At 47.9% G+C, this 26,427-nt stretch overlaps 1 protein-coding gene across 3 annotated transcripts in view; it reads right to left on the bottom strand.

The window, feature by feature from the left end:
* Map3k13 (mitogen-activated protein kinase kinase kinase 13) overlaps positions 1 to 26,427 on the bottom strand; it is a 142,842-nt gene that overhangs the window by 3,743 nt on the left and 112,672 nt on the right. For all 3 annotated transcript variants that reach the window (XM_075968080.1, XM_075968087.1, XM_075968072.1), the window contains exons 3-12: positions 24,771 to 24,954; positions 22,283 to 22,474; positions 21,066 to 21,224; positions 20,379 to 20,537; positions 19,832 to 19,940; positions 11,198 to 11,307; positions 9,144 to 9,260; positions 7,749 to 7,886; positions 2,232 to 3,000; positions 584 to 651 (exon numbers count right to left, since the gene is read on the bottom strand). In XM_075968080.1, the coding sequence (XP_075824195.1) occupies positions 584 to 651; positions 2,232 to 3,000; positions 7,749 to 7,886; positions 9,144 to 9,260; positions 11,198 to 11,307; positions 19,832 to 19,940; positions 20,379 to 20,537; positions 21,066 to 21,224; positions 22,283 to 22,474; positions 24,771 to 24,954 (2,005 nt within the window). The remainder of the gene's footprint in view (positions 1 to 583; positions 652 to 2,231; positions 3,001 to 7,748; positions 7,887 to 9,143; positions 9,261 to 11,197; positions 11,308 to 19,831; positions 19,941 to 20,378; positions 20,538 to 21,065; positions 21,225 to 22,282; positions 22,475 to 24,770; positions 24,955 to 26,427) is intronic.

Consider the following 26,427-nt stretch of genomic DNA (forward strand, 5'->3'; position numbering starts at 1 on the left):
GAAGACTAAAAGGCAACGTTTACAGAAGTAGAGAGGAGCCATGAGCTGAACTGCGCCCCCACCACATTCTCTATTTTATCCTTCTCTCATATGTGAGGACACTGGAAGAAGGTGGCTGTCTGCAAGCTAGGAAGAAAGCTGTGACTAGGAACGGAATCATTGTCACTGCCATCTTGGACTGCCCAGCTTCTACAACTGGGAGAAATACGTGTTGTTCCATAAACTTCCTAGTCTGTGATATTTGGCTACAACAGCGTGAAGAGATTAGCAAAGGAGGTCCACTAGGAACCATGAGTCACCACAAACACGTGCCACCCCTCCCCTCTCCCAAACCGGACCCTGTGCTCTGGAGAGTGACAGTGGATCTGTGTTCATGCTCCTCACTGTGAAGTTCTCTGGAAGTGAATCCAATGACCTGTGACCTGCTGTGCAGGGCAACCGTCAGACATCATGGGAAGAAGTCAGTGTTTACTTCACATGCCCTGTAAAGTGGCTGCAGACAGGCCTCTGGCTGAGCCCGCATGGCACACTCGGGAGCTTCCCCATGACACTGAACACGGTCATAGGCTTGTGGGGGCTTTACCTCTGTCTTCGAGGAAACTCCACTTCACTGTCCACCTCCCCTTCTTCTTCCGAGGAGTCATCTCCACTCTGAGGAGGACAAGGGGAAACGACCTTTATTGACTGTGGAATCTTCCTTCTCCCCATCTCTCTTACCTCAAACAGATTTAATTTCATCTGGGGAAAGGGAAGCTGAGCTGCTACGGGGTGTGCGGTTCTAATGAGGCTGAGGGTGCTGCACGCTCTGGGGTCTGCAGAGCTAGAGATGGCACCGAAAGACAGCAGGGCGGTTCAAAGGTGTGACATGGAGTGGATCAGAAAAGGTGTGGGTTTCTTTGGGGCTTGATGAAAATGCTTTAAAATTGGTCACTGAGATGACTACAGAACCGTGGGTAAAAGGCAGGCTGGTGAGATGGCTGGGGGCAAAGGTCATCTGCCACCAAACAAACCAAGGCTACGGTAGTGCATGTCTATAAACCTAGCACGTAAGAGGCTGAGACAGGAGAATTCTGAGTTTGAGACAAGCTTGAACTACACAGCAAGACTCTGTCCCACACACCAAGCAAACCAAATCAAACCAGATCAACCAACTAGGCAACCAGCCATCCTGTCCATTTAGATGCATGCACTCCATGTTTCTGCCCATGGCGGACTCTATGTTACTGGCTACAGGGACTGGGGAGGGTGCAGAATGGATTAGCTCACATCCAGGTTGCCACGTGAAAGCACACGTGGACCTCTGCTCAGCCAGCAGTGGCACACCTGGAGGAAGGAACACAGTTCTGAGACAGCAGATAGTGCCCAGCCTTAGCTCCTTTCCCAAGAAGTATCCAGTTGAACAAACTCATCTTACACCCCTCCTCCCCTCAACAGTTATGATGAGCTGAAGTAACATCTAGGATTAAACGTTTACCATGTTCACAATAACCCGGTAGAGTCCTTAGCGAAGCAAGCTAACATTTAAAGCAGGCTGCATTCCAGGCACCATTCTAGATGCTTCCTACTTACTAATTCAAGGAGTCTTCAAGTCAGCCAGCCTGGCAGAGTCCACTATTGGGCCCTCTGCACAGACAGTGGCAGATTCACAGAGGTGCTAAGGGGACGGCCCTGGCTTTGAACTGGTGACTCCCAAGCTTAGATCTCCAACATCATGAAGGACTGCTAGGCAGCCAGTGGAGGAGACAAACAGGTTTCGGGATTCAGAGCTAGCTGAGTCAAGATGGCTGTTGATGTTACATTGTAAAGAGCATTGGTGCCCAGGGGATTAAGAAGCACCAGTTTTAAAAGGCTGTGTAGCCAAACAGAATGCTGGCAAACAGTCACTATGTGCCTTCTCTAAGACCATGTTTGCAATCATGCACCAGGAATCTCCACTCCTAAACTTCCTTGGGACATCCCTCAAGACTGGAGATCTAGGACAATAGCTTGCAAACATTGTGACATCTTTAGTATATGGTTATCCCAGTCTCCCCATTCAATAACCCCCCAAATCCACTCCCTGGCCCACCACTGGAGCACTGTTGAGGGAGGAGCCTTTGAAGTGAAAGAAACACCACTTTTGGTGTCCCACCCTTTCCCAAAGCACGCCTTTTAATGCCCAGTTTTATAATGTGCACCACATGGATGATGGCATTTGATGGCAGGGACAGTCTACTCTTGTCATCCCTTACCTTCTGAAGGGGCCGTGTCTTTTGAGGTAGTATTGGGGGTGTGAACTGATGAGAAATACCAGATTGACAGCCATTGAATCCATTGGCCTCCATTCTCTCGGATTCTTGGGCGTTTCCCGAAAGAGGATTGTGTGCTGGTGAACTGGAACAGTCTGGGCCGCTTCCCACTGGCTCAGTGGTGGGACCATCTAAAGACCCAGCATGCTCTGGTCTGCACTGGAGACAGGGATCGTAGGCTTCGGTCTGACAGCAGCCCCAGGGCCCAGCTTGCTCAAGTTCAGGACCCCTCCAGCAGTCTGCCGCCATGGCTGTGGAGATGAGGTCCGGGCTGGAGCCCGGCATCTGTCTTTGAGCATGGTTGCTGAGTGGACTCCGCAGGGCTGCTGCTGGGCCGAAATACCTCAGGTTATTGGCACAGGTTGCAATGTCCTGCCCATGTATATTGAGTCTGGGGTGGTGGCTCTGAGGCAGGTCAGAAGGGGGTTGCTGGTATTGCTGCTGGAGGGGGCTATGCTGATGGAGAGGAGGACACGGAGCCTGAGCGTGATGTAGGTAGGTGGGGTGGGATGCATTTTCCTGGGTCGGCTGGCTTTTCAAGATTGCCGCAAAGTCACTGTGGCTGCCTCTACTATTCCCTCGGCGGTGACGTGGTTTGCTCCGGTATCGGCTCTTGCTGCTTGATGAGGACATTTTGGGACTTCCAGACAGAGGGGATGCAGTGGGAACTGCTTCTGCACTGGGGATACCTTCAGATCGTAACAGGTCTGGCCTAAGAAGAAGAACAGATTTGTGTCAAACACATCGAAACATGTTTGGAGTAAAATGCGCCAAACTTTAAAATACACTCTTGGATTATAAATTTGTAACTTTGTGGGTCGACTCTGGTGTCTTGTGCCTGTTAGGCAAGCACCCTCCTGCTCAGCCACATCCCTAGCCCTACACACTTTTGTTATTGTGTGTCTGTTTGTTTGAGATCGGGTCTTACTTTGTAGCTGGGGCTAGTCTCATCCTCACAGCAATCCTCCTGCTTCAGCCTCCTGAGTCCTGGAACTACTAGTGTGAGTCACCCTCCTGGCTTCACACGCCCTCAGTCAGCATTCACAGACACAGGGATGTTTCCCAATGCACACAGGGAGCTGCTTAATGTTATAATAGTACAGTGAGCGCTGTTTAAAATAGCAAATCTGGGAAACAACCTAAATGTCTAGTTACAGTGATTTCTTTTTAAAATTTAATTATTATTGTGAGAGGCATACATGGTGTGTGTGTGTGTGTGTGTGTGTGTGTGTGTGTGTGTGTGTGCATATGTTTATGTATGTTCCACATTGCATGTATGGAGGCCAGAGCATAACTGTGAGGAGCTGGTTCTCTCCTTCTACCGTGGGATCTGAGGATTGAACTCAGATCATCAGGTTTGTGTATTGTTATCAGCTGAGCTGTCTTACTGGCGGCTTTCTTCCTCTGGATTCTGGGTCACTAGCTTTGTTCTATGAGATCCTTAATGTCTTCCTGGTACCCTCACAGATATGGGCAGCAAGGAATAGGCATGGGGGTTTGCTCACACCAGACATCTGTCCAGTGATCCGTCACAGAGGAGAGAGATCTGGTACCATTGGACAAACCCCAGGTTCATTGGCAAGAGCTAAACAGTTTAAGGAGTTTGGTCTAGACAGGGTCTACTGGAACGAGCCATCCTTGTATACAGCATGCACTCAATAAATCCTAAAGGCAGACAGGAAGGAGGGGTCTGGGAGGGAGAAGGCCCAGGGGGTTAGGCAAAGGCAGCAAGAAAGGGTCAGTGAGAAGCACAGTGGATCTCTACTGTTTACTCCCTCTACGAGACAGGCTCCCTAGCCCAAGCTGGCCTTGAACTTTGTTAAGGATCACCTTGAGCTCCTGCGTCTTCTCCTCAGTGATGCAATTGAAGGCACACATCACTGTGCCTGTTCATACCACACTGGGAACTGACTCCGGGGCTTTGTGCGTGTTATGGGAGCACTCGACCAACTGGGCTACCCCCAACCTAACATTCTACTTCCATCCTAATGGGAGGAGGCCTCCTTGTTCCTGTGCCTCTGGGACCAGTTGTGAAGGTTACACGCAGGAGGAAACCTCAGCCCACATGTAAACAGGTGGTTTCTGAGCTGATGGATGGACTCGGGACCTCTTCCTTCTTGCCAGACAGCAGCACTCCTCTTTAGGACCAGATAGGACACAAACCAGCAGGAGGTTTTAGAGCTGGGAGGTCCACACATTCCTTTCTGAAACAGCAGAAGCCCTCTCTCAGCTAATCACGAGGCGCTCAGATGTGGTGGCTTGGAAGAGGGCAGGCAGCAGCCCCCTCTGCACACTGCCCTAGCCCCTCCCAACTCAGTCGCAACATCTGAGACACCACTGTGCAAGTCCCAGAGCACTGCAGCAGACGCTCCTGCTGGTCAGCCTGAGCGGTGGGGAGGACCTGCATGGAAGGGGTTCAAGGGCTTCTACTGCAACAAGGGAGTCCTACAGGGCTGGTAACAAGCTGTGGTGGCATCCAAAGGAGACTTGAGGAGAAGTGTCCCCAGAGTGACCTTGCTCTACCACGTCAGTCACAATATGTAATGTGCTCTCACTGTTACCATAGCTGCATTCATTATCACAGGGCTTGGCTTGTCATCACAAAGAGGAACTGATTCTTTGACCCCGATAGCTTTTACTCCAGGGCACAGCTCTCTCCCACCTCGGGCTTCTCTTTTAGATGGACTTCTATGCCCTTCCTGAAGCCTATGGAAAACAGGCCAGGAGGGGCTACCAAAATGTGTGATGGCGGATTGTGGTTGTCAGTTTGACACATCATCCCAAGAGGGACTTTTATCTGAAGAATTACCTCCATCAGAGTTGTCACATAAGCTCGAGGAAATAAGTTTGATCTCCAGCACCCATGTTTAAAAAGAAGCCAGGTGTAGTGGCATGGTCTTGTAATCCCAACTTGGGGATAAGGCTGAGTCTGGGGAGGGGGAGGCAGAGATAGGTAGATTCCTGGGATCCACTGATCAGACAGCCTAGCCTCCTTAGTGAACTCTAGGCCGTGTGAGACCCTGTCTCAAAAGAACAATGTGGATGTCATCTGAGGAACAACAGCCAAGAATGATCTCTTTCCATATGTACATACATACATGTGCACCTGTACATGTGCTCTCCTATGCGCGTGCACACACATACACACACCATATATACATGTGCACCTGTACATGTGCTTACCTATGCGCATGCTCACACATACACACACCATACATACATGTGCACCTGTACATGTGCTTACCTATGCGCACGCGCACACACACACACACTGAATAAAACAGTGGCTCACACCCTTAACCACCAAGGAAATGCAAACTAAAACTACTCTGAAATTCCTTCTCACCTCAGTTAGTGACTGTCACCCAGAAAACAAATGACAACAAATGCTGGCACGGATATGGAGGAAGGAACGTAGGCACGCTTGGGGGGAGGCATGCACTTTTACACACACTGATGTCCACACTATGGAAATCAAGAGGCTCCTCCAAAAGCTAGAACTAGAATCACCATCTGACCTAGTTTCTCCCCTCCTGTGAATGCACCCGAAGGACTGCGTGCCCTGCTCCAGAGAGACAGGCACACGCATTTATTGCAGCTTGACTCACAACATATAGGAAATGAAAGCAGACTACATATATGTCAACGGAAGAGAGGATGGTGGAAATGAGGATTATATGCACAATGGAATTTTATTCAGCTGCAAAGATAAATGAAATTATGAAAAATCCAGGGAAATGGATGGATCTGAAAAATGTTATATTAAGTGAGTTAACCCTGGCTCAGAAAGACAAATTCCCCATGTTGTCTGTCATATGTGGATCCCAGCTCCAAGTGTAGATACGTGCACTTATGTGAGTGAGCCTGTGTGGTCAGGAGACCAGAAAGGGGCCAGTGGGAGGGCTACAGAATCCACCTAATGTGGGTGTGGAGGGAGAATACTAGGGGGAGAAGGGCTCAAGCAGGGATGGGGAGCATAGAGATGGGAGGTAGGGAAGAGGAGAGAGAAGACATGGAGGGTCAACCAAAGCTAAGTGTGTATGAAGATGCCATAAAAACTTGCTACTTCTAAGTTAATAAAAATTTAAAAGATAAATTACATTCTTGGCTTGTGTTTCTCCATCCTGTATTCTTACGGCATTTGGCTTGAATCTCACAAGCCAGGACATTCTCTCCTTTATAGTAGCCTGACTGGGAGGGACCCAGTTCTCTGCCGAGTGAGAATGATAAGGCTCCATAGCATTTGGTGATTCCAGAAAGGAGTGAAGAAGTATCCTGAGATGTTTTGAAGGTGCTAAGCATTGAATTTGGGCCCCCCTGCAGCTAAACACACACTCTACACAGAGATGTAGCTCCACTCTCTATTACTGAGATTAAATCAACATAAAGCAAGTGCTATGAAAAGGGAAAGAAGCTGGGCATGGTGGCGCACACCTTTAGTCCCAGCACTGAGAAGGCCAAAACCCTATCTTGAAAAATCAAAACATAACAATAACTGGGAAAGATTGGTGTCCTAAAAATTAAGCCGTGCTTTTGGGCACCAATGCCCGATAGGTGATTTCACACTAATCAACCTTCGCAGTGGGGTGCGAAGGCACATGCTTGTTTGTTACCCTGGCTACTTAAGAGATTGAGGCGGGAGGACACTGAGTTTGAGGCCAGTCTGGGCAACTGCCCAACAAACAAACTAACAAAACCAAATAAAACAAAAGTCATAAAAGTTTCATGTAAAGGTAGAGTACAGGGAACCTCTTGGCTCGGTATTCGTAATATCAATGCCCTGTTTATTATTGGTGGTGACATATATATTATTAAGAACTAAGTAAATATATTGATCACTGTGTCAAAAATCAAGAATTACAATTAGCTCAGTTCTGTTTCTAGGGTTATAAGAATAAAAAGAAATCTCAGGCGGTGGTGTCTCACGCCTTTAATCCCTGCATTCAGGAGGCAGAGGCAGGTGAATCTCTGTGAGTTCGAGGCCAGCCTGGTTTATAGAGAGAGTTCCAGGACAGGCTCTAAAGCTACACAGAGAAACCCTGTCTCAAAAAAAAAACCCACAAAAAACAAACAACAACAACAACAACAAAGAGAGAAATAGAAAGAAATCCCATAACGCTACCATTTACCCATGAGGATACTAGAGTTGAAAGAAGCCAAGTGACATGGCTCAAGTCATACACCTATAAAACAGGGCTGCAGTTTCAACCGGATCCGATTGTCCCTGCTGTACACGTCCTTGTCCTGTGTTTGGTACTAAGACAGAGGGCCTCAGGTGGTAAAGTGAGACTTCTGGGGTCTGTGCCATGCTCTCTCATCTTCCTGCTTGGCTTTACCTGACCCATGAGCTGCTAGAAAGCCCCAGAAAGGCCACATCTAGACATCTGAGACTGCCCTTTTCCTGTTCCCCCCCACACCCCGTTTATCTAAACGTCAGATACACAGATACAGTTGTCTCACCGCTTAGTCTGCCCTCCAGCCTTGTGCGGCACACCCTTCCTTTTCATGAGCTTCTCCATGGCATTTGGGTGGATTATTGGACGGACAGGGTGCCGCTTGTAGGTCCCAGGATACTTCTTTTCCACTGCCTGCTCTCGCCTGTGGGACGAAGGACAAAGCCACTCTTGAGTTATGGTAGACAGAATGTCAGGACAGAGATAATCTAAGGTGGTGACCATGGAACCAGAAGACACCCTCCTAATTCCCTACCTACAGAAGAGGAACCATGAGGCAGTGACACACACAGCTGAACCGTGCGACAGAGACATACATGACAGAGACATACATATGCTGAACCGTGCAACAGAGAGACACACACAGCTGAACCGTGCGACAGAGACATACATGACAGAGACATACATATGCTGAACCGTGCAACAGAGAGACACACACAGCTGAACCGTGTGGCAGAGAGACACACGCATGCTGAACCGTGTGGCAGAGACATACACATGCTGAACCGTGTGGTAGAGGCACATGCATGCTGAACCGTGCAGCAGAGTGATACACGCATGCTGAACCGTGTGGCAGAGACATACACATGCTGAACCGTGTGGTAGAGGCACATGCATGCTGAACTGTGTGGCAGAGGCACATGCATGCTGAACTGTGTGACAGAGGCACATGCATGCTGAACCGTGCAGCAGAGTGACACACACATGCTGAACCGTGTGGGAGAGGCACATGCATGCTGAACCGTGTGGTAGAGGCACATGCATGCTGAACCGTGCAGCAGAGTGACACACACATGCTGAACCGTGTGGGAGAGGCACATGCATGCTGAACCGTGTGGTAGAGGCACATGCATGCTGAACTGTGTGGCAGAGGCACATGCATGCTGAACCGTGCAGCAGAGTGACACACGCATGCTGAACCGTGTGGCAGAGGCACATGCATGCTGAACCGTGTGGGAGAGGCACATGCATGCTGAACCGTGTGGCAGAGGCACACGCATGCTGAACCATGTGGGAGAGGCACATGCATGCTGAACCGTGTGGGAGAGGCACATGCATGCTGAACCGTGCGGCAGAGACACACGCATGCTGAACCGTGTGGGAGAGGCACATGCATGCTGAACCGTGTGGGAGAGGCACATGCATGCTGAACCGTGTGGCAGAGGCACATGCATGCTGAACCGTGTGGCAGAGTGACGCACACACGCTAGTCCAGTATGTGGTCCCATTTCAGACCTGCAGCGGCTCTGCTAACTTGTGTGCCTCACCCTAGTAGGGACTGAGGACAGAAAGTCCCTAAGGAATGCTGATGGAACAACTAAAATATCCTCATGGTCACCACAGCAGACTCAGACTCAGAGCAGCGAGGGCTGGAACCGGCTGGGACCGGTGGGATACGTACTTCAGGAGCTCCTTCTCCCGCATCTCCAGCTGCAGCATGATGGCGCTCAGCTCCATGTACAGATTGTTGGCCCGCTCGAGCTTTCGCTCATAGTGCTCTCGAATATCCAGCGCATGTCTGTTAGTGAAAACACAGGATGAGCAAGGCTGAGGAGAACGGAAGTCAGCTCTGATGAAGCACGCACGTGGCTTACTTCAAAGCACCAGCCCCAGGGGTTCTAAACACAAGGATTCAGACAAGGAGTGGGGATAGGAAATCTGGGCTGTGTGTTTAATCCTAAGGGCCCCTCCAGCCACACGGGCCACAGACAAAGTAACAATACCGTCTGTGCGCTCTTTATAGTCTTCATTTGTGCACACGGCACAGTCTTAGCACAATACAGTAGAGTCACATATTAGTGGGCATAACTTAAAGTTAATTAGTCAATTGATTTTAATTCAACTCAGGTCCTCATACTCCATGATCACGTGCCTATCCATGGCACAGGTCTTATCTGGGCTGGTGTGGTTGCAGCGCTTCCCCCAGATTCAAACGTAAACTTTCGCCCATAAGGTGATGGTCCTGGAGGTAGCCGCAGTGGGTAGCAGAGGAAGCCTTTTGATTCTCCACCGTGTGAGGACACACGCGGGTGCCATGATATGATGGATGGGTCTTCACCAGCTCCTGAATTCCCTGGTGCTCCGCCCCCAGAACCATAAGCAGTGTGTTTCTTCTGTTCATAAACTGCTAAGTCTAAGGCATTTTGTTCCAGAGGCCTAACTGCCGAACACTGTGCTTATTATGTTGAGGCCAGAACCGGAGCCTGTAAATTCCTGGCTCCAAAGGCACTGAGAACCATGGAAGTGCTCTAATAAGGGTTTGTGCTCAGAGGACCATAAAGGAGGAAACAGGTGAGAGGAGCAGAAAGTGTGTGTATGGGTATACACATGTTGAAGGTGGCTGTGTGCGTGGGTGTGCACATGTTGAAGGTGGCTGTGTGTGTGGGTGAGCACATGCCATGGTGTGCGTGTGGAGGTCCATGATCACCCTTCAGAGTTGTCCCTCAGGTAACTGTGCTGGAGGCCACTGTTGACCTCTGCACCGTACAGTGTAGGCTGGCTGGCCCACAGCTCGTGGGGAGCATCCTGGCATTGCCTCCTATCCTGCCCCAGGAGCTCCTGGATCATAGCTGTCATACCCCGACTTCTGTGGCTCTGGGAATTCAAACTCAGGTCCTCAAACTCCTGTGGCAAGATCTTTACTCACTGAACTGTCTGTCTTTCACGGGGTAACTTTTTTCACATGTTAATTCTTTTTAACTGATGGAAACGTTGTACGTATTTATGTGGTACCCAGTGACATTTTGATACATATATTTGTCATATAGTGTTCAAACTAGGGTAACCAGGGCAGGAGAGATGGTTCAGCAGTTAAGTGTATGCACAGCTCTTCTGGAGGACCCGAGTTCAATTCCTGGCATCCATATCAGGTGGCTCACAACTACCTGCAACTCTAGCTCCAAGGGATCTGAGCCCCTGGCTTCTGTGGGCATCTGCACTCGTGTTCACACAGACACAGATATATAACTTAATATGGAATTAATGAAAAAAATCAGGGGAATTATTATTATACTCTTCCTCAACAATGACCATTTCTTTATGTTGGAAACATTTCAAATCCTTTATTCTAGCTTCTTTAATTAAAAAAAAAAATACTGAAGTTAGGGTGGTGGTGCAGGCCTACAATCCCCATACCCAGGAGGCTGAGGAAGGCAGGTCTCCGTGATTCTAGGCCAGCTTGATCTACAATCCAGCAAGGACCACAGAGTGAGACCTTGACTCAAGCAAGCAGGTGAGCGAGATTGTCACCTGCTGCCACCCCAGCATGCACAGAATTGGAAAACTTCTTTCTGTCTATTTATAACAGCATCCATTAGCCAGCGCCCCACCCCCTCCACGCACCCTCCCTGCCTTAGGAAGCACCTTGTACTCCTGCCGCTTTGAGGGCAGTATTTTCAGGTTCCCCAGGACAGGGAGACTGAACTGGGACTCGGAGTGAGAGGAGTGGGGGCTGACCTGAGCTCCTCCCTGCGCCGGCGGATCAGCTCCTCGTCTAGCCGGTGGATACAGGCCCCTTCACTTTTGATTTTCTCAAAGTGCTTCTTCACTTCTTCTCTCCATTCAGCCTGCGGGAGGAAAGTTGAACTCTGAAAATACTGTAGTCTCCATCCCCGATGCGTCCACGACAGCACGTCACAGACATTTCCTCCTGTGCCTCTCCATGTTTCCCCAAACTTTCTACCGGAGCTTGTTGAGGGTAAATGTTCAAGATGCACTAGCTCATCAAGGACGAAACAGCCTCCAGTCCGGAAGTGCAAGCCCCACACTCTGTCCTGAACACACTCTGGAAGTGCAAGCCCCACACTCTGTCCTGAACACACTCTGGAAGTGCAAGCCCCACACTCTGTCCTGAACACACTCTGGAAGTGCAAGCCCCACACTCTGTCCTGAACACACTCTGGAAGTGCAAGCCCCACACTCTGTCCTGAACACAGTGCTGTCTCTTTTGCAGTTTTCCTGCAGCAGAAACAGCACAGGGCACAGCAGGCAATCACTTCTGGGAGGTAGCGTATGCAGTAGGGAGGCAGAAAGAAAGCCCTGACGACTGCAGCTCACAGGCAGACACAGCTGCTACCACCTTGGCTTTGCTGAAGAAAGAGGGACGGATGGTGCAGAATACCCCAGAGAAAGTGCTCTGCAGAGCAGTACACCACACAGAAATACAGGCTGAAGGGGAGGATGAGGGAAAGGGGGAGGGAGAAGAGGGGCAAACAACGGAGGAGTCTGAGATCACCGAGGCAAGGGGCGAGGGTCTAACACATGATTCAGGCTGGCCAAGGCTGCTTTCACTTCACAAATACTCAGGGATCTACCAACATCCACTTGGCTTTTGATAGGTGAGGTGTTTGTTTTGTTTTTTTCTTCAAATCACTTAAAAAATCAAGGAAGAAGCTGAATGTCACATTCGGGTCAGTAACAGGAAAACCCTGCAGCCGCAGAAGTTGGGGATAAAGAATCTGAGGGAAGAAGAGTGGCCATGAAGCTGCACTCTGCTGTAAGTAGAACTGGGTGTTTCTAACACTGCGCATTCTCCTGGGATGGCTCCTTCGCCCTGAGACACATGCTAGACAGACCTCTGCACCGTGAGCCATGCAGTTCAGCTTTTCATTCTGGAGAAGGCACATGCTGCCTTTTGCAGCACTTATCCCTTGCCCTCCCACCAACAGTGGGGACAGGCTCCAATCTCCCCACATCAGCACTGACGGGCATCTCTAATGTCCCTGGTGACGGCAATCCCATTTCTCAGCATCCATCCTGAAGAACCGAGATCAAGATTTTGGAAAGAGATTAGTATTCCAGCTCACCATGCTCTCTGTATCAGCACTCTGACAGTTGCGACTAGAAGCCAACAATGTTGGACAGTGGATACTGAGGGCAGCGTGTCAGCAGGTGAGAGGAAGCAAGGTCACGTAGAAGACTGAGACAGTAAGAGCAAAACCACATGTGTGTGAGACACCCAGCTATTCCCCCACGGAGCAGAGCAGTGACAAAATACAACCAGCCTCCATCTTAGTATTCTTGAGAGTTTATCAGAGGAAGCATGGAGACATAACAATCCAGTTCAAGCTGAGAGTTTTTAGCTTCCTAACATGCAAACAATAGCAGGTTGCAAGCAAACAGTGCACAGGGCACCCGTGTTACTATTCTTCCCTAGACCTTCACGGGGACACCTTAAGTAGGGGTCAGGGCAGGGCTTAGAGTCAAGGCCCACAAGCTTCCTACCGCTTCTCTAGCCAGCTCATCAATACTCCATCATTATTGGCCAGAGATGGTCTCAATTTCAGACCTGGAAACATCAATTTATAAACAGTTGAAAATTTATTGCAACTAGCAAAAATTACTGCAACAAGCAGACTAGGGGTTACTGAGGGAGAAATGACATTGTGTGTTGGGAGGAGACTGTGGAGGAATTAATGAACAGGACAGACACTGCTGTACTCTGAACGCTGTTCTCACACCCCAAGAGTCCCAAGGCAAAGGGATGGGGTGGGGCTTTGGGGAGGCGGGAGGTCAGGAGGGCATCTGTTTCGGTGTGAGTATGGTTGGGAGGCAGGCTGGGAACACAGAGTGTCACCCATGAAGCAGGACTCATGTTCTTCCCATGTCCTGGATCTGCTGGGTTTGGACTTGTCATGGACTTCCTGGCCTCAGAACTGGGGAATAACCTGTTCTGCTGACCAAGCTCCCATGGGTAGTAATTTACCCTGGCAGCGCACCTTAAAGCAGATGCTCGACATACTCTTCTCCTCCCTGACCTATTCTCTCCTGTCCTAGCCCCAGAAGAACCTTTGGTGAGACCAGCAGTTACTTCGTTTTGACTCTTGACCCAGTAATGGAAGTGAGCTGGCCCACTGGGGCAGTGACTGCAGGACCTTAGCTGCTCTGGGCAGGGCTTTGCACATGGGAGGTTTTCAGAAAAGTTAACACTGGCGTGAGAGCACTGAATAAAATCCTTTTAAAAAATTAGTTTTATTTTATGTGTACTGATGTTCTGTCTACATGTATGTCTGTATGAGGGTGCCATGTAGGGGCTGGAAACTAAACTCAGATCCTCTGGAGGAGCAGCCAGTGCTCTTAACTGCTGAGCCATTTGCCTAGGCTCTTGAAGTAAAATCTCAGATTATGACATTTTCCATATATATATATAGTTAAATTGACTGTCTCAGTAGCTTTTGACTTAGTGCTTCCACTATAAGTTGCTTTCCAAAGTTGTGATACTAGATAGTTTGCCAGTAAGGGGGGCAAAGCTATTTGCAACTATAGACTACAGTTGGAAGATTTCCTCGGAGCACTTGCTCTCGTTTCACCAAAAATATGTGTGTGTGTGTGTGTGTGCGCGCGTGTGTGCGTGTGTGTGAATATGTGCACAGGTGGCAGAGGCCCATGACAGCAGCCAGAAGAGGACACTAGAATCCCTGGAGCTGGAGTTACAGGCGGCTGTGCTGTAGCCACTTGATACAGATGCTGGGATGTGAACTCAGGTCCTCTAGAAGAGCAGCAAGCACTCTTAGCTGCTGAGCCTCTCTTCAGTCTCCACACTTCAGCTTTTAAAGTAAGGTCTTTAATGCATTTTGAGTTGATTTTTGTGCAGGCTTAGAGATGTGGATCCAACTCCATTTTTCTACAGATGGAATCAGCTTTGCCGGCACCGTCTGTTGACTAGATTTTCCCTCACTCTAGTGTGTGTATGAATTTGTCAAAGATAAAGCTGTGGTTTATTTCTGACCCTAGTCCACTGGTCTACATGTCTGCATCTGTGCCAGTGCCAGGAGGCACTATGGTCTGTGGTGTGATCTGAGATCACTATGGTCTGTGCTGTGGTCTGTGGTGTGATCTGAGATCACTATGGTCTGTGCTGTGATCTGTGGTCAGGTACAGCAGTGCCCCAGCAGGCGCTGATCACTATGGTCTGTGGTGTGATCTGAGATCACTATGGTCTGTGCTGTGGTCTGAGATCACTATGGTCTGTGCTGTGGTCTGTGGTGTGATCTGAGATCACTATGGTCTGTGCTGTGGTCTGAGATCACTATGGTCTGTGCTGTGATCTGTGGTCAGGTACAGCAGTGCCCCAGCAGGCGCTGATCACTATGGTCTGTGCTGTGGTCTGAGATCACTATGGTCTGTGCTGTGGTCTGAGATCACTACGGTCTGTGCTGTGATCCGAGGTCGGGTACCGCAGTGCCCCCAGCAGCATTCTTTCTGCTTAGGATTGCTTTGCTACACATGTTCCTTTATAATTCATATGAATTTTAGCATGTTTCCCCTAGCCCTGAGAAAATGTCACTAGAATTTTGCTTGTAATTACAATGAACCTGTAGATGACTTATGTTTTTCTTTAGGTTTCTCAAGGTTTAGGTTTAACATTAGGCTTTTGATCCTTTTCTGTGCAGGCTGTGTGTAAGAGAAAGAGATGCAGTTTTATTGTCCCTGTGTGGTCACCTAGCCTCCCCAGCACGGTTTCTTTTTTTTTTTAATTATTGATTTTTATTGAGCTCTACATTTTTCTTTGCTCCCCTCCCTGCCTCTCCCCTCCCCGCTTCAACCATCTCCCAACGTCCCCATGCTCCCAATTTACTCCGGAGGTCTTGTGCTTTTCTACTTTTTACTTCCCATGTAGATGAGATCTAAGTAAGTCCCTCTTAGGGTCCTCATTGTTGTCTAAGTTCTCTGGGAATGTGGTTTGTAGGCTCGCTTTCTTTGCTTTATGTTTAAAAACCACTTATGAGTGAGTACATGTGATAATTGTCTTTCTGTGTCTGGGTTACCTCACTCAAAATAATGTTTTCTAGCTCCATCCATTTGCCTGCAAAATTCAAGATGTCATTGTTTTTACTTCTGTGTAGTACTCCATTGTGTAAATGTATCACATTTTTTTTATCCATTCTTCGGTCGAGGGGCATTTAGGTTGTTTCCAGGTTCTGGCTATGACAAACAAAGCTCCCAGCACGGATTCTTGAAGAGGTCGTCTTTGTTGAGTGGATGTTTCGGGCCTTTGCTGAGCATGGGTGACTGCGCTGTCTGTTCTCTTCGAGGTTCCCTTGACTGCTGTGATGCAGACCATGCTGGTTTTGTTCGAGGGCTCTGCCAGGTCCAGATCAGGAAGTGGGAACTTCCAGCATTACTCTCCAGGCTCAGGATCACATCGGACTTTCTGGTTTCTGTGCTTCCTTATGATTTTTAAGATTGTTTTTTTTCTAGTTTTGTAGACAATGCAATTGGTGTTTTGATGGGGAATGGCTTGAATTTATGGATCACTTTCAGGAATCTAGCTGCCTTAGATTCTGCTAGATTGCTTAATAAAATACCATGACCAAAAGCAATTGGGGAGGAGAGGGTTTATTTGGCTTACACTTCTACACTGTAGTCCATCGCTGAAGGAAGTCAAGACAGGAACTCAAGCAGGGCAGCAACCTGGACTGCCTTAGATTCTGCTAGATTGCTTAATAAAATACCATGACCAAAAGCAATTGGGGAGGAGAGGGTTTATTTGGCTTACACTTCTACACTGTAGTCCATCGCTGAAGGAAGTCAAGACAGGAACTCAAGCAGGGCAGGAACCTGGACGTAGAAACTGATGAAGAAGCCATGGAGGGGAGCGGCTTACAGGCTTGCCCCCTATGGCTTACTCAACCTGTTTTCTTATAGAACCCAGGGCCACCCACAATGGGCTGGTCCCTTCCCCATCAATCACTAATTAAGAAAATGCCCTATAGCTGGATCATATGGAGACATCTTCTTAACTGATGTTCTCTCATTTCATATGAAGCTGACACAAACTAGCCAGCACACTTTCACGTTATTGGTTTTGCCAATCCTTGAGCGCAGGAGATCTTTCCCACCGTCTGTAGTCTTCAGCTCCTTCCTTCTGCGCCTCCACTGCCATGTCTTTCAGCCTTCTGTTCGGGCTTTCTTCGTTGTCAAGGAGATGTTTTTCTCTGGTTTCTCTTCAGCAGTTGGTGGCTGATGACTGGAAAGGCGGCTGACTTCTGTCTGTGGATTTCCTATCCTGGGATTGGCTGAGAATGTGTGTTGGTCTGAGAGATTTTTGGTGGAATCCTTTCAGGATAGTATCCTGCTGTCTTCAAGGCGATGCTCTGATTTCTTCCTTTCCTGCTTGTACTCTCTGCTTCTTCCTCGTGCCCAATTCTCTTTTCATCAGATGTTTTCCTGTAAGATCTGTGCCCACTGGGGACAGGGTCTTTCAAATTTTTAGTGTTAGAACCTCGTTATTGTCTTATAAATTATTGAAGATTCCATGTGATATTTGTTAATGTGGGCGATACCTACTGATATTAGGCTAGACTAAAAACTGTGAGTTATACACATGAGGATGTTAGGAAACATTCTGTTTGCCATCAGAGTTATATCTCACATCATACAGTTTCTAGAACAGTCTGTATATACTCCTGGGAGAACAAGATTGAAAGCAGTAACAACTTAATGTTATCATGAAAACAGTTTCCTTCTTGTGATCGCCTTGGAAGACGTCTCAGGCTCCCCTAGAAGTATCTAGATTGCAATCTGAGGGCTGAGGGAGCTTCTCCAAGTCTCACTTGGAGAAGAAAATTACATTTTCCCTGATTTTTATCTGTAAAATTTTCATTGTGTAGACATCAATTTTCCCTATAGGTTAGCATAAATTTTATGCATTTAATTTAGTCTATTTTTAGGCAATAAATGTGTGTAATAAAATGTCTCTCCTAAGAATAAATCTTTGAAATGATATTGGAAGTCACTGCAGAGATGGAGTTCACTTCATAAAAGTCATTTTAGAAACTTAATAACAATAATAAAAATGAGAAAAGCCATATGTCTAATGTGAAGTTTCACATACGCTAATGTGTTATTAATGGTTCGATTCTAAGCTGGGCATGTGGTGTAGGTCTGCAATCCCAGCTACTCAGGATGCTAAGATGGGAGGAATTCCACATTCACAGTCTCTCTGTGCTATGGAATGAGTTCAAGGCCCGCCTGAGCAACTTAGCAAGACTTGTATATATAAAAAACAAAACATGGCTGGAGAGATGGCTCAGTGGTTAAGAGCATTGCCTGCTCTTCCAAAGGTTCTGAATTCAATTCCCAGCAACCACATGGTGGCTCACAACCATCTGTAATGAGGTCTGGTGCCCTCTTCTGGCCTGCACACATACACACAGACAGAATATTGTATACATAATAAATAAATAATATTTTTTTAAAAAAACACAATCAACAAAATCTAAGGCGGACCTCAGTGGTAGAGTGATTGCCTAGCATTTAAGAAAGCCCAGGTTCAATCCTGAGTATTGCCAACATCATGATGAAAATAATTTTGTACACACAAAGGTCTAATTTAGGACAATCACTTTTTTGTTTGTTTGAGACAGGGTTTCTCTGTAGCTTTGGAGCCTGTCCTGGAACTCACTCTGTACAGCAGGCTGGTCTTGAACTCACAGAGATCCGCCTGCCTCTGTCTCCCGAGTGCTGGGATTAAAGGCGTGTGCCACCACTGCCCGGCTACAATCCCATTTCCTTAGAAAGCTGGATTACTATTTTGTGATCTCGCCTGGGTCTGTAGGGAAAGGGAACGTGTCCTCGTCTGTAGTCACTCCCCATCCACAGTAACAGTGGTCAGAGCCGCATCCTTCTGACACCTACAGCACTTCCACCCAAGAGCCACAGCCCTTCCCTTCTCTGGCTCCATCCCTTACAACCTGCTCTGGCAGATGCTCTGGTTAGGAGGAGTTGTGGCCTAGTCTGGTGGCCTGTGACTTGCTGCAGCCAGTGCGGCACTGTGACAGGCGTTATGCAAAGCACCATGACAATCACCTGTACTGGGCCATGCTCTCTTGATCCACTTGTTACCATGGAAACAAACGGAATGCGAGGAAGCCCGAGTGGGCTTGTGAAAGAATTAGCAGCCACATGGAGGACAGAGGAACTCTAGCCCCTAGCCAGATGCTCAGCACGCCTGCTAAGGAGGCCACCTGGAGGACAGAGGAACTCTAGCCCCTAGCCAGATGCTCAGCACACCTGCTAAGGAGGCCACATGGAGGACAGAGGAACTCTAGCCCCTAGCCAGATGCTCAGCACACCTGCTAAGAAGGCCACATGGAGGACAGAGGAACTCTAGCCCCTAGCTAGATGCTCAGCACATCTAGTAAGGAGGCCACTTGGAGGACAGAGGAACTCTAGCCCCTAGCCAGATGCTCAGCACATCTGGTAAGGAGGCCACATGGAGGACAGAGGAACTCTAGCCCCTAGCTAGATGCTCAGCACATCTGGTAAGGAGGCCACATGGAGGACAGAGGAACTCTAGCCCCTAGCCAGATGCTCAGCACATCTGGTAAGGAGGCCACATGGAGGACAGAGGAACTCTAGCCCCTAGCCAGATGCTCAGCACATCTGGTAAGGAGGCCACATGGAGGACAGAGGAACTCTAGCCCCTAGCTAGATGCTCAGCACATCTGGTAGGGAGACCACCTGGAGGACAGAGGAACTCTAGCCCCTAGCCAGATGCTCAGCACATCTGGTAAGGAGGCCACATGGAGGACAGAGGAACTCTAGCCCCTAGCCAGATGCTCAGCACATCTGGTAAGGAGGCTGCCTGGAGCTACCCTCCTGCTAACCTGGGATTTGCTTCCAGGCCTCTAGGTGAACTCGAAGCCTTGAAAGAATTGCCTAGCTCAAACTGCCTATGGAATGGTGAGCTAAATAAATGCTGACGTTGTTTCATAGTGTAAGTTGTGGAAAATTTTAGAACAATGAAGGCTAACAGACACGTTAAACTACTTTTTTAATCGGGGACTACCAGGGCCTAATTCTGCTGTGGCTCTGTCTGGTCCTTAAGTTCCTGCTTCTTGTCTTCAGCTCTTATGCTTCAAAGTGAGCAAAGCCTTCAGGAGGAACAGCAGAGGTGGTGATCCGAATGCAGGGCGAGGCAGTTTTCATGTCCTCTTTCTCCTCCTTAAACAGCGTCACGAGTTCACAGTCACGTTCACCAACCATCACAATTACCGTCTCACAACAAATAGGGTCATTTAATGGCTGCACAGCTAGAGTGCTCCTTGGCTGACTGCCCAGTCATGAGGCAGGAGAGCGCTGGCTTACCTGAGATTTGAAGTAAGTCTCCTGCGGGGTGGCAAGCACATCTGCCGAGGCAATGTCCAGATGCATGAGCGTCTGCCGAAAGGACGGCCGGTTGCGAGGCTTACTCTGCCTAAGAGAAAGAGAGCGTGCGCGTCTCAGAGGGTGTGTCTGGGGGCGCCGGGGCTGCACTCTGCTTTAGAAAACACACATTTTATCCCTAGAACTGCTACGTCTCAGGCAGTTAAGATGTACTATTGTGCAAAGGGAAACTGTGGCCAGGATAAGTATCTACTGAAAACGTGGGAAGTTAGGTCAGTGATTCACTAGGAACAGTGAAGTAATCCGAGCTCTCGGCTGTTAGGTTTCGTCAGTCACACACAACTCCATGAGTACGGGCTGGCTCTTCTTTACAGGGAGACACGGCCCTGATTTCATGGGTAAATCCAGCCCTAAAATTCCACAGCTCCTGTTGCTCCACCAAGACGTGGTTCCTTCTACCCTGCAGAAATGCCTCTGCTCTCTCGGGGAGTTTTCACACAGAGGGTAACAGAAGAAACCCACTTCTTACCATGTCTGTTTCATAAGGATTTTGAATCCATCTGGGCAAGTGGAGGGAACTGGGAGGTGCAGGCTGTTGCTCCCAACACCCCAAATGATGGCCGAAGAGTCCACATCTTTGTAGGGGATCTCCCCTGTCAGCAGCTCCCAGAGCACCACTCCAAAGGACCTGCAGCGGGCCGTACACAGGCAGCTTAGAGGGACGAGCTCAGACCTTAGCTCTTTAAGTAACTAAAGACCGGGTAGATGGTGTAAGCTCGTAATCTCAGCACTCAGAGGCTAAGCTGGGAGGATCATGAGTTCAAGGACAGTCTGGGTACACAGCAGGTTTCAGGCCATCATGGCTGTATGCTGGGACTTATATTATCAAGAACAAGTAAATTTTAATATATTTTACTAAAAAATGTGAGGCTTATGCAATGTATTTCATAAAGTCTCCTACACCACACCCTTATTCAAAGTAAACTTCCAGTTTCCAGAGAGTTTAGCATAATCAGTGGAGATGCCTCAGAACTGACTGCTTACTGGATCTTCACCCCAATTCCTCTCCTAATTCTTCCTGACATATATCACATTGGGGCACAGCTTAGAGAATCTGAAACCAGAATCAACCAGAAGGGAAGGGCAGGGAAGACAATGGAGGGCAGAAGCCAGGCGAGAGTGGGCAGGGCCCTTGAGATGGCTGGGCACCACTCACCATATGTCAACCTTCTCAGAGACGGGCTCATTCCGGATCACCTCAGGCGCCATCCACGCGACTGTCCCCGCGAAGGACATCTTGGTGCTTTTGTCACTGAGCTCCTTGGATGTACCAAAATCTGAAATTTTGACTGCATCTGTGTGAGTCACTAAAACACTTTGAAAAGAAATAAAGACAAGAACCCGGTCATTAGTGCTGAGTTAAGAGTTCTCTGAGTAGGAGACCTGAGTCAGGCAGTGACTGACGCTTCATCATCTACACTGCAGAGTTCGGCTGACAACCCCCACTGCTCTTGGCCCTCACCCTAGAGACAGCATCATCTGCACCTGCCAGGCAGCTCAGCCCCCACGACTTGCTAACCGTGACTTCTGCCAGTCGCCCTCTCTTCCAGGCCCACTGTCTCTCTATAAATAGCAGATGTGGGACCATGACATCAGGTAGGCATCACATTCCAAGGCTCAGGGGAAAGTCGAGTCCTCTCCAGGCCAAGGATGAGCTCTGATCAGCAAAGTTCAAGCAGGTTCCATACAAGACATGATTTTCTTTCTTTCTTTCTTTCTTTCTTTCTTTCTTTCTTTCTTTCTTTCTTTCTTTCTTTCTTTCTCCTTCCTTCCTTCCTTCCTTCCTTCCTTCCTTCCTTCCTTCCTTCCTTCCTTCTTTCTGGCTTTAGCCTCCTGACTCTCTGGCCTCTGCCTCAGAGAGCTGGGCTGCAGATGTGCACCACACCTCAGGTAACTGTAGAGAACCTGCTGCAGGCATCTGTGAACATGCCTCGCCCCCTCCCGCCCCGCCCTGGGGCCCGGGAACAAGCCCTCCACTGTTGAGCTGTATTTCCAACCTGCCACCGTGTCTCATTCAGCCATTTTCATTCTGTTGTGTTTTAAACACTTCTGAAGGGCAGTTAATTTTGTTTTAAACCTAGGAAAAGAACAACCCAAGCTTTCAAACGGGGGGAGCCTGGCATTAATTTTTTAAGGTGATGAAAGTTGGCTGCTTCAGATAGTAATGAAGTTCGCTGCACAATTGCACAATCCAAAAGCCACACAAGGGAGGCTTGAGTTATGTACCTGGCCGTATCCCCCATATAGATAGGTGATGAGAAGCTACCCACTGTGTGACTAAAATCAAGTTACAAGTCTGAGAGCCTCGGCCTTGTTTGATAAGAACCTCATTTCCAAGTAACAGAACAGCCAACAATGGGCTCTAGAACTCACTTTGGTGACTTGAGGTCACGGTGTATGATTTTATGGAGATGGAGATAATTCATCCCACTAGCAATTCCTGTGGACCAATCCACGAGCAACCGAGGTGTGATCTTTCTGCCAGCTCGCAAGACTTCGTAAAGCTGTCCGTGGGCACAGTACTCCATGATGATGCAGTAGCACGGGGCCTGGGTGCAAACTCCCCTTTGAAGAAAACATAGTAAGGACATGAAAACAGGCTAATGGACACACACACACACACACACACATCTGTATCTCAACACGAATACAGGCTAATAGATATATACACACATTTGTATCTTGACATGAATACAGGCTAATAGACACACACACACACATCTGTATCTCAACATGAAAACAGGCTAGTATACACATACACACATCTGTATCTCAACATGAAAACAGAGCTGTCCTATGGTCTAACAGAGATCTTGTGAACTGTTCTTCTCACTGTGACAAACTAGAAGCCCTCTGCTGTGACCAGGCTCCTAGCAGCCAGAAATAACCGCTTTAGAACTGCTTCTAATAGCTACCTTCTCTTTACCTGAGATTGCATGCGGAAGGCACAAGTGTTTCAGCGAAGGAAATGGAAGAGACAAGGTGGTCTCCATTTGTCTGTCCGCCAGAAATTATACTCCCATTAACTCGAAACTTACTGGCTCTGGAAAAATTATAGTCAGCCACAGTGGTCACTTTGGTCAGGGCAGCCGATGACAGAATCATGACAGTGGCTGTCCTCTGCACTCCAGCTGGAGCCACCTCTTCCCACCTTTCCCTGCCGTAAGGGTTCTCATGAAGGAACCAAAACCACATCGCACAAAACTACCCAAGAATTAACTGTTGCTTTCTTTGGGGATATGAGTCCAGTTAAGACTGACTGGTCACATGGCATCTTTCCTCAGGATAGTAGTTTCCCAGAGGAAGAGGCTTCAGGGCGGCTAGGGAAGTTGCTCCTAGGTTGAGGAAGGAGTTCTAAGTCCTCCACGTTTACTGAAGCCTCTTTAGTTATACCAAACTATCTCCCAGGAATCTAAAATACAGTCAAACAGGCCAAAAGTCACTTCCCATCTTTTGTTCCACTTGGGCCACAATTCCTGTTCTTCATTCTCCCCTTTGAAAAGTCAGGTCCTTTCACTTGTCCAGGCTGAAGGGACGGATGGCATAAAGCCAGCTAAGGGAGTGGCTCAGGCAGCAGTGACCACTGCTGAGCTCAGCACTTTGGTGGTACAGTGGTGAGCACAGTCGCCTTCCAGCTCCAGTGATTTCCACAAGTTTACCTTTGACTGGCTCTTCAATTAGGACCCCTCTGAAACTGTGGACTGTAACCCCATGTGGCGATACACACCTAAATGTAGGGGTCAGAAATCATCTGGCAATGGTAACAGGTTTCTGAATGTCCGATGAGTAAAAATAATCCAAAAATCAAATGTACAGTGGATTAAATTAGTTTTATCTTGGGATTATGGAAAGATCTCCAGTGATTTTGGGGACAGCCCTGAACACACTTCTGTCATTTTGTATTATGGATTTGTGTCAGTGGTGTTCTCTGCATGGACAGCTATGAAGTATCAGGTAACTCTGAAAAGACTGGAGATACATATACTACAGCACTATCCAGCCACGCTGTAACTCTTGGCGTAGAACAGACCAGCACATCCGTCTGATTGGCATGGAGGTTCCTTAGAGTTTAATAAATGGTAAAACCATATGTACACTGGAGAACTGTTATAAATGAATTTTTCTATGATTCGATATTAGTAAATGCTTGGCTTATCTGAACAAAAAAGGTCTGTGAACAGAGGAGTCTAAGAAACCCTGGCTTCACACACGTACTTAACACAACTGCTCTGTGAAATGAGTGTACTCTACGATTGGATTTAGAAAGTCATGTTTGCACAGGAAAGGGATGAAGCAAAGCCCAAGGCTACAGTACAGAGGTGTACGTCTTCATACATTACTATTTAAGAAGGAACTCATAAATATATATCATACAGAGACTGGCTATACCACTTCTGATGCCAGAATTGCCTTAACTGAGTTTCAGGGTGTTGTTTTGGATTACCGTGAGTGTCACGGCTCACTACTGTTAGCTATGCAGAGGTAGAAATTATTCCAGTGTGCCATTCTATCTATGAGGCTGATGTAGAGTGTGTGACAGGACTTCCCTTAATCCCTCCCTGGCCCCTGCGCATACTGTATCAACAGTCCATTCCCCTGCAAGGTGAGCTCCTGGAGGGCACGACTCGGGTTTGATGGAACTTTAGCACCCTACCAAAGTCCCTAGTACTGCGCTAAGCACATCAAGGGCTTTTGAAATATCTTCGGAAGCAGGAACTTATGTGAATACAATGGAGGAAGAAAATAGCTCTATTTCTCTAAAAATCAAAACAAAAGCACTCTAAAACCTGCCCCCGCCCGACAATGCCAGCCAACAACGAACACACACGCAGACAGCCCGACAAAGCGGCTGTTGACCTACTTGAAGGCGATGATGTTGGGGTGCTTCAGCTTCCTTAGGTGCTTGATGTCCGTCTCATTTTGTTCTCTTACTTTCTTGATGGCCACCTCCTCTGCCCGGAATTTTCCCAGGAAGACAGCTCCCTGGGCTCCACTACCCAGCCACTGCAGCTCCGAGATCTCCTCAAACGGCACTTCCCAAGTATCTAGGCGTGTGGACGAGAAGTGAGCTCAGAACTTGTGAGGCCATTCGATGGGCCACTCTGAAAGTTCCAACTTTACCCAGTCTGAAGTGACCCTCTCCTCTAATTCCCATCCAAAGATGTGACCTTCCTTTGAGCTTTGATACTTCTATGTTGATAAATACGCATTTTAACTGCTTCAATTCAACTCGGTCTGAGCTCTCAGAGACTCCTCTAGAAACCCGGACTCTCCCGCACCCTCTTCTCCCCAGGTTAAGCCTCCTATCCAGTCATCTTCTTCTGTCTGCACACTCCGTCCTTCCCCACTGCAGGTGCCTTTTCATTCCTCTGAACGTCTTATGTGGACAGATGTTCAGTGAATCCTCTCTGAATACATTGTCCCAACAAGCTGGCTGTGCAAACACTTCTCAGTGTTTACCCCTTACTGAGCACGAGGCCTCAGCAGGATATACTATAACCCTGAAAGACTGCACCTAGGTCTTAATTACTTCCAAGGTGAGCCTTTCTGAAAGCCACATGATCAACTGGAAGATAAATTAAATGCAAATTTGTAGAACAATGAAAGTCAAACAATTTAAGGGCTTTTGTAGGCAGGCATGGGTAAGAATTTGTCTAGGAGTCTCAAGTTCAGTGATGCACTTCTATACCCATCTCCAAGTTAGGAGACAACTTAGTCTGAGCCTGGACAAGCAGAGGCTCTGAGAACCAAATGTGTCTTATTATGGAATTGGATTTTAGTTGGTTCTCTGAGAGACAGAGAAAAAAAGTGCTTCTAAAACAAATTAAGGCTAGGCATGGAGATACGTATCCATTAATCCAGCACTCTGGAGGCTGAGGCAGAAGGGCTGCTGAGAGTTAGAGGCCAGCCTGGGCTCCATAAGGAGTCCAAGGACAGCCAGGGATGCAAAGCTAGACCTTGATCCAAAAAACAAAACAAAAGGTTACAAATGAATAAATAAACAAAGTGCTGGGGTGTAGCTCAGGTAGAGCACGGTCTGTTGAATGTGGAGCTTTCGATTTGAACCTTAGCAGGACATGCACACACCCCTTCCCGATAACATGGCCTCCACATGTTCCATCCCCTAGGGACATACACACACACACGTATACAAAACAAACAAATAAAAATTTCATAAAGTAAAAAATAAGGTAACAGACCACAATCACTGTAATAGAGTTTATAATCACTAAAAGTACAAAGAAGTTTCAAGACAAAGGGATTGCTTAAAAAAAACATCAGCACATTTAACATTACATATTATACAGCCATTAAAAATTATACTTGCTGAAGGGGTCTGGGGTATATCTCAGTGCATATTCAGGGCACTGGGTTCAGTTCCCACTGCTGTCTCAAATCAGAAAACAAATAAAAGATGCAGAAGAGTTACATTTCAGAAACGGAAAAACCTTCACAATATGAAGTAAGCATATGCCTTTTTTTAAGGGCTGGAGGTCTCCACAACCTCGAGCATGCCA

The sequence above is a fragment of the Microtus pennsylvanicus genome, chromosome 1 (genome assembly GCF_037038515.1).
Source record: "Microtus pennsylvanicus isolate mMicPen1 chromosome 1, mMicPen1.hap1, whole genome shotgun sequence".
In the NCBI taxonomy this organism is placed as follows: domain Eukaryota; kingdom Metazoa; phylum Chordata; class Mammalia; order Rodentia; family Cricetidae; genus Microtus; species Microtus pennsylvanicus.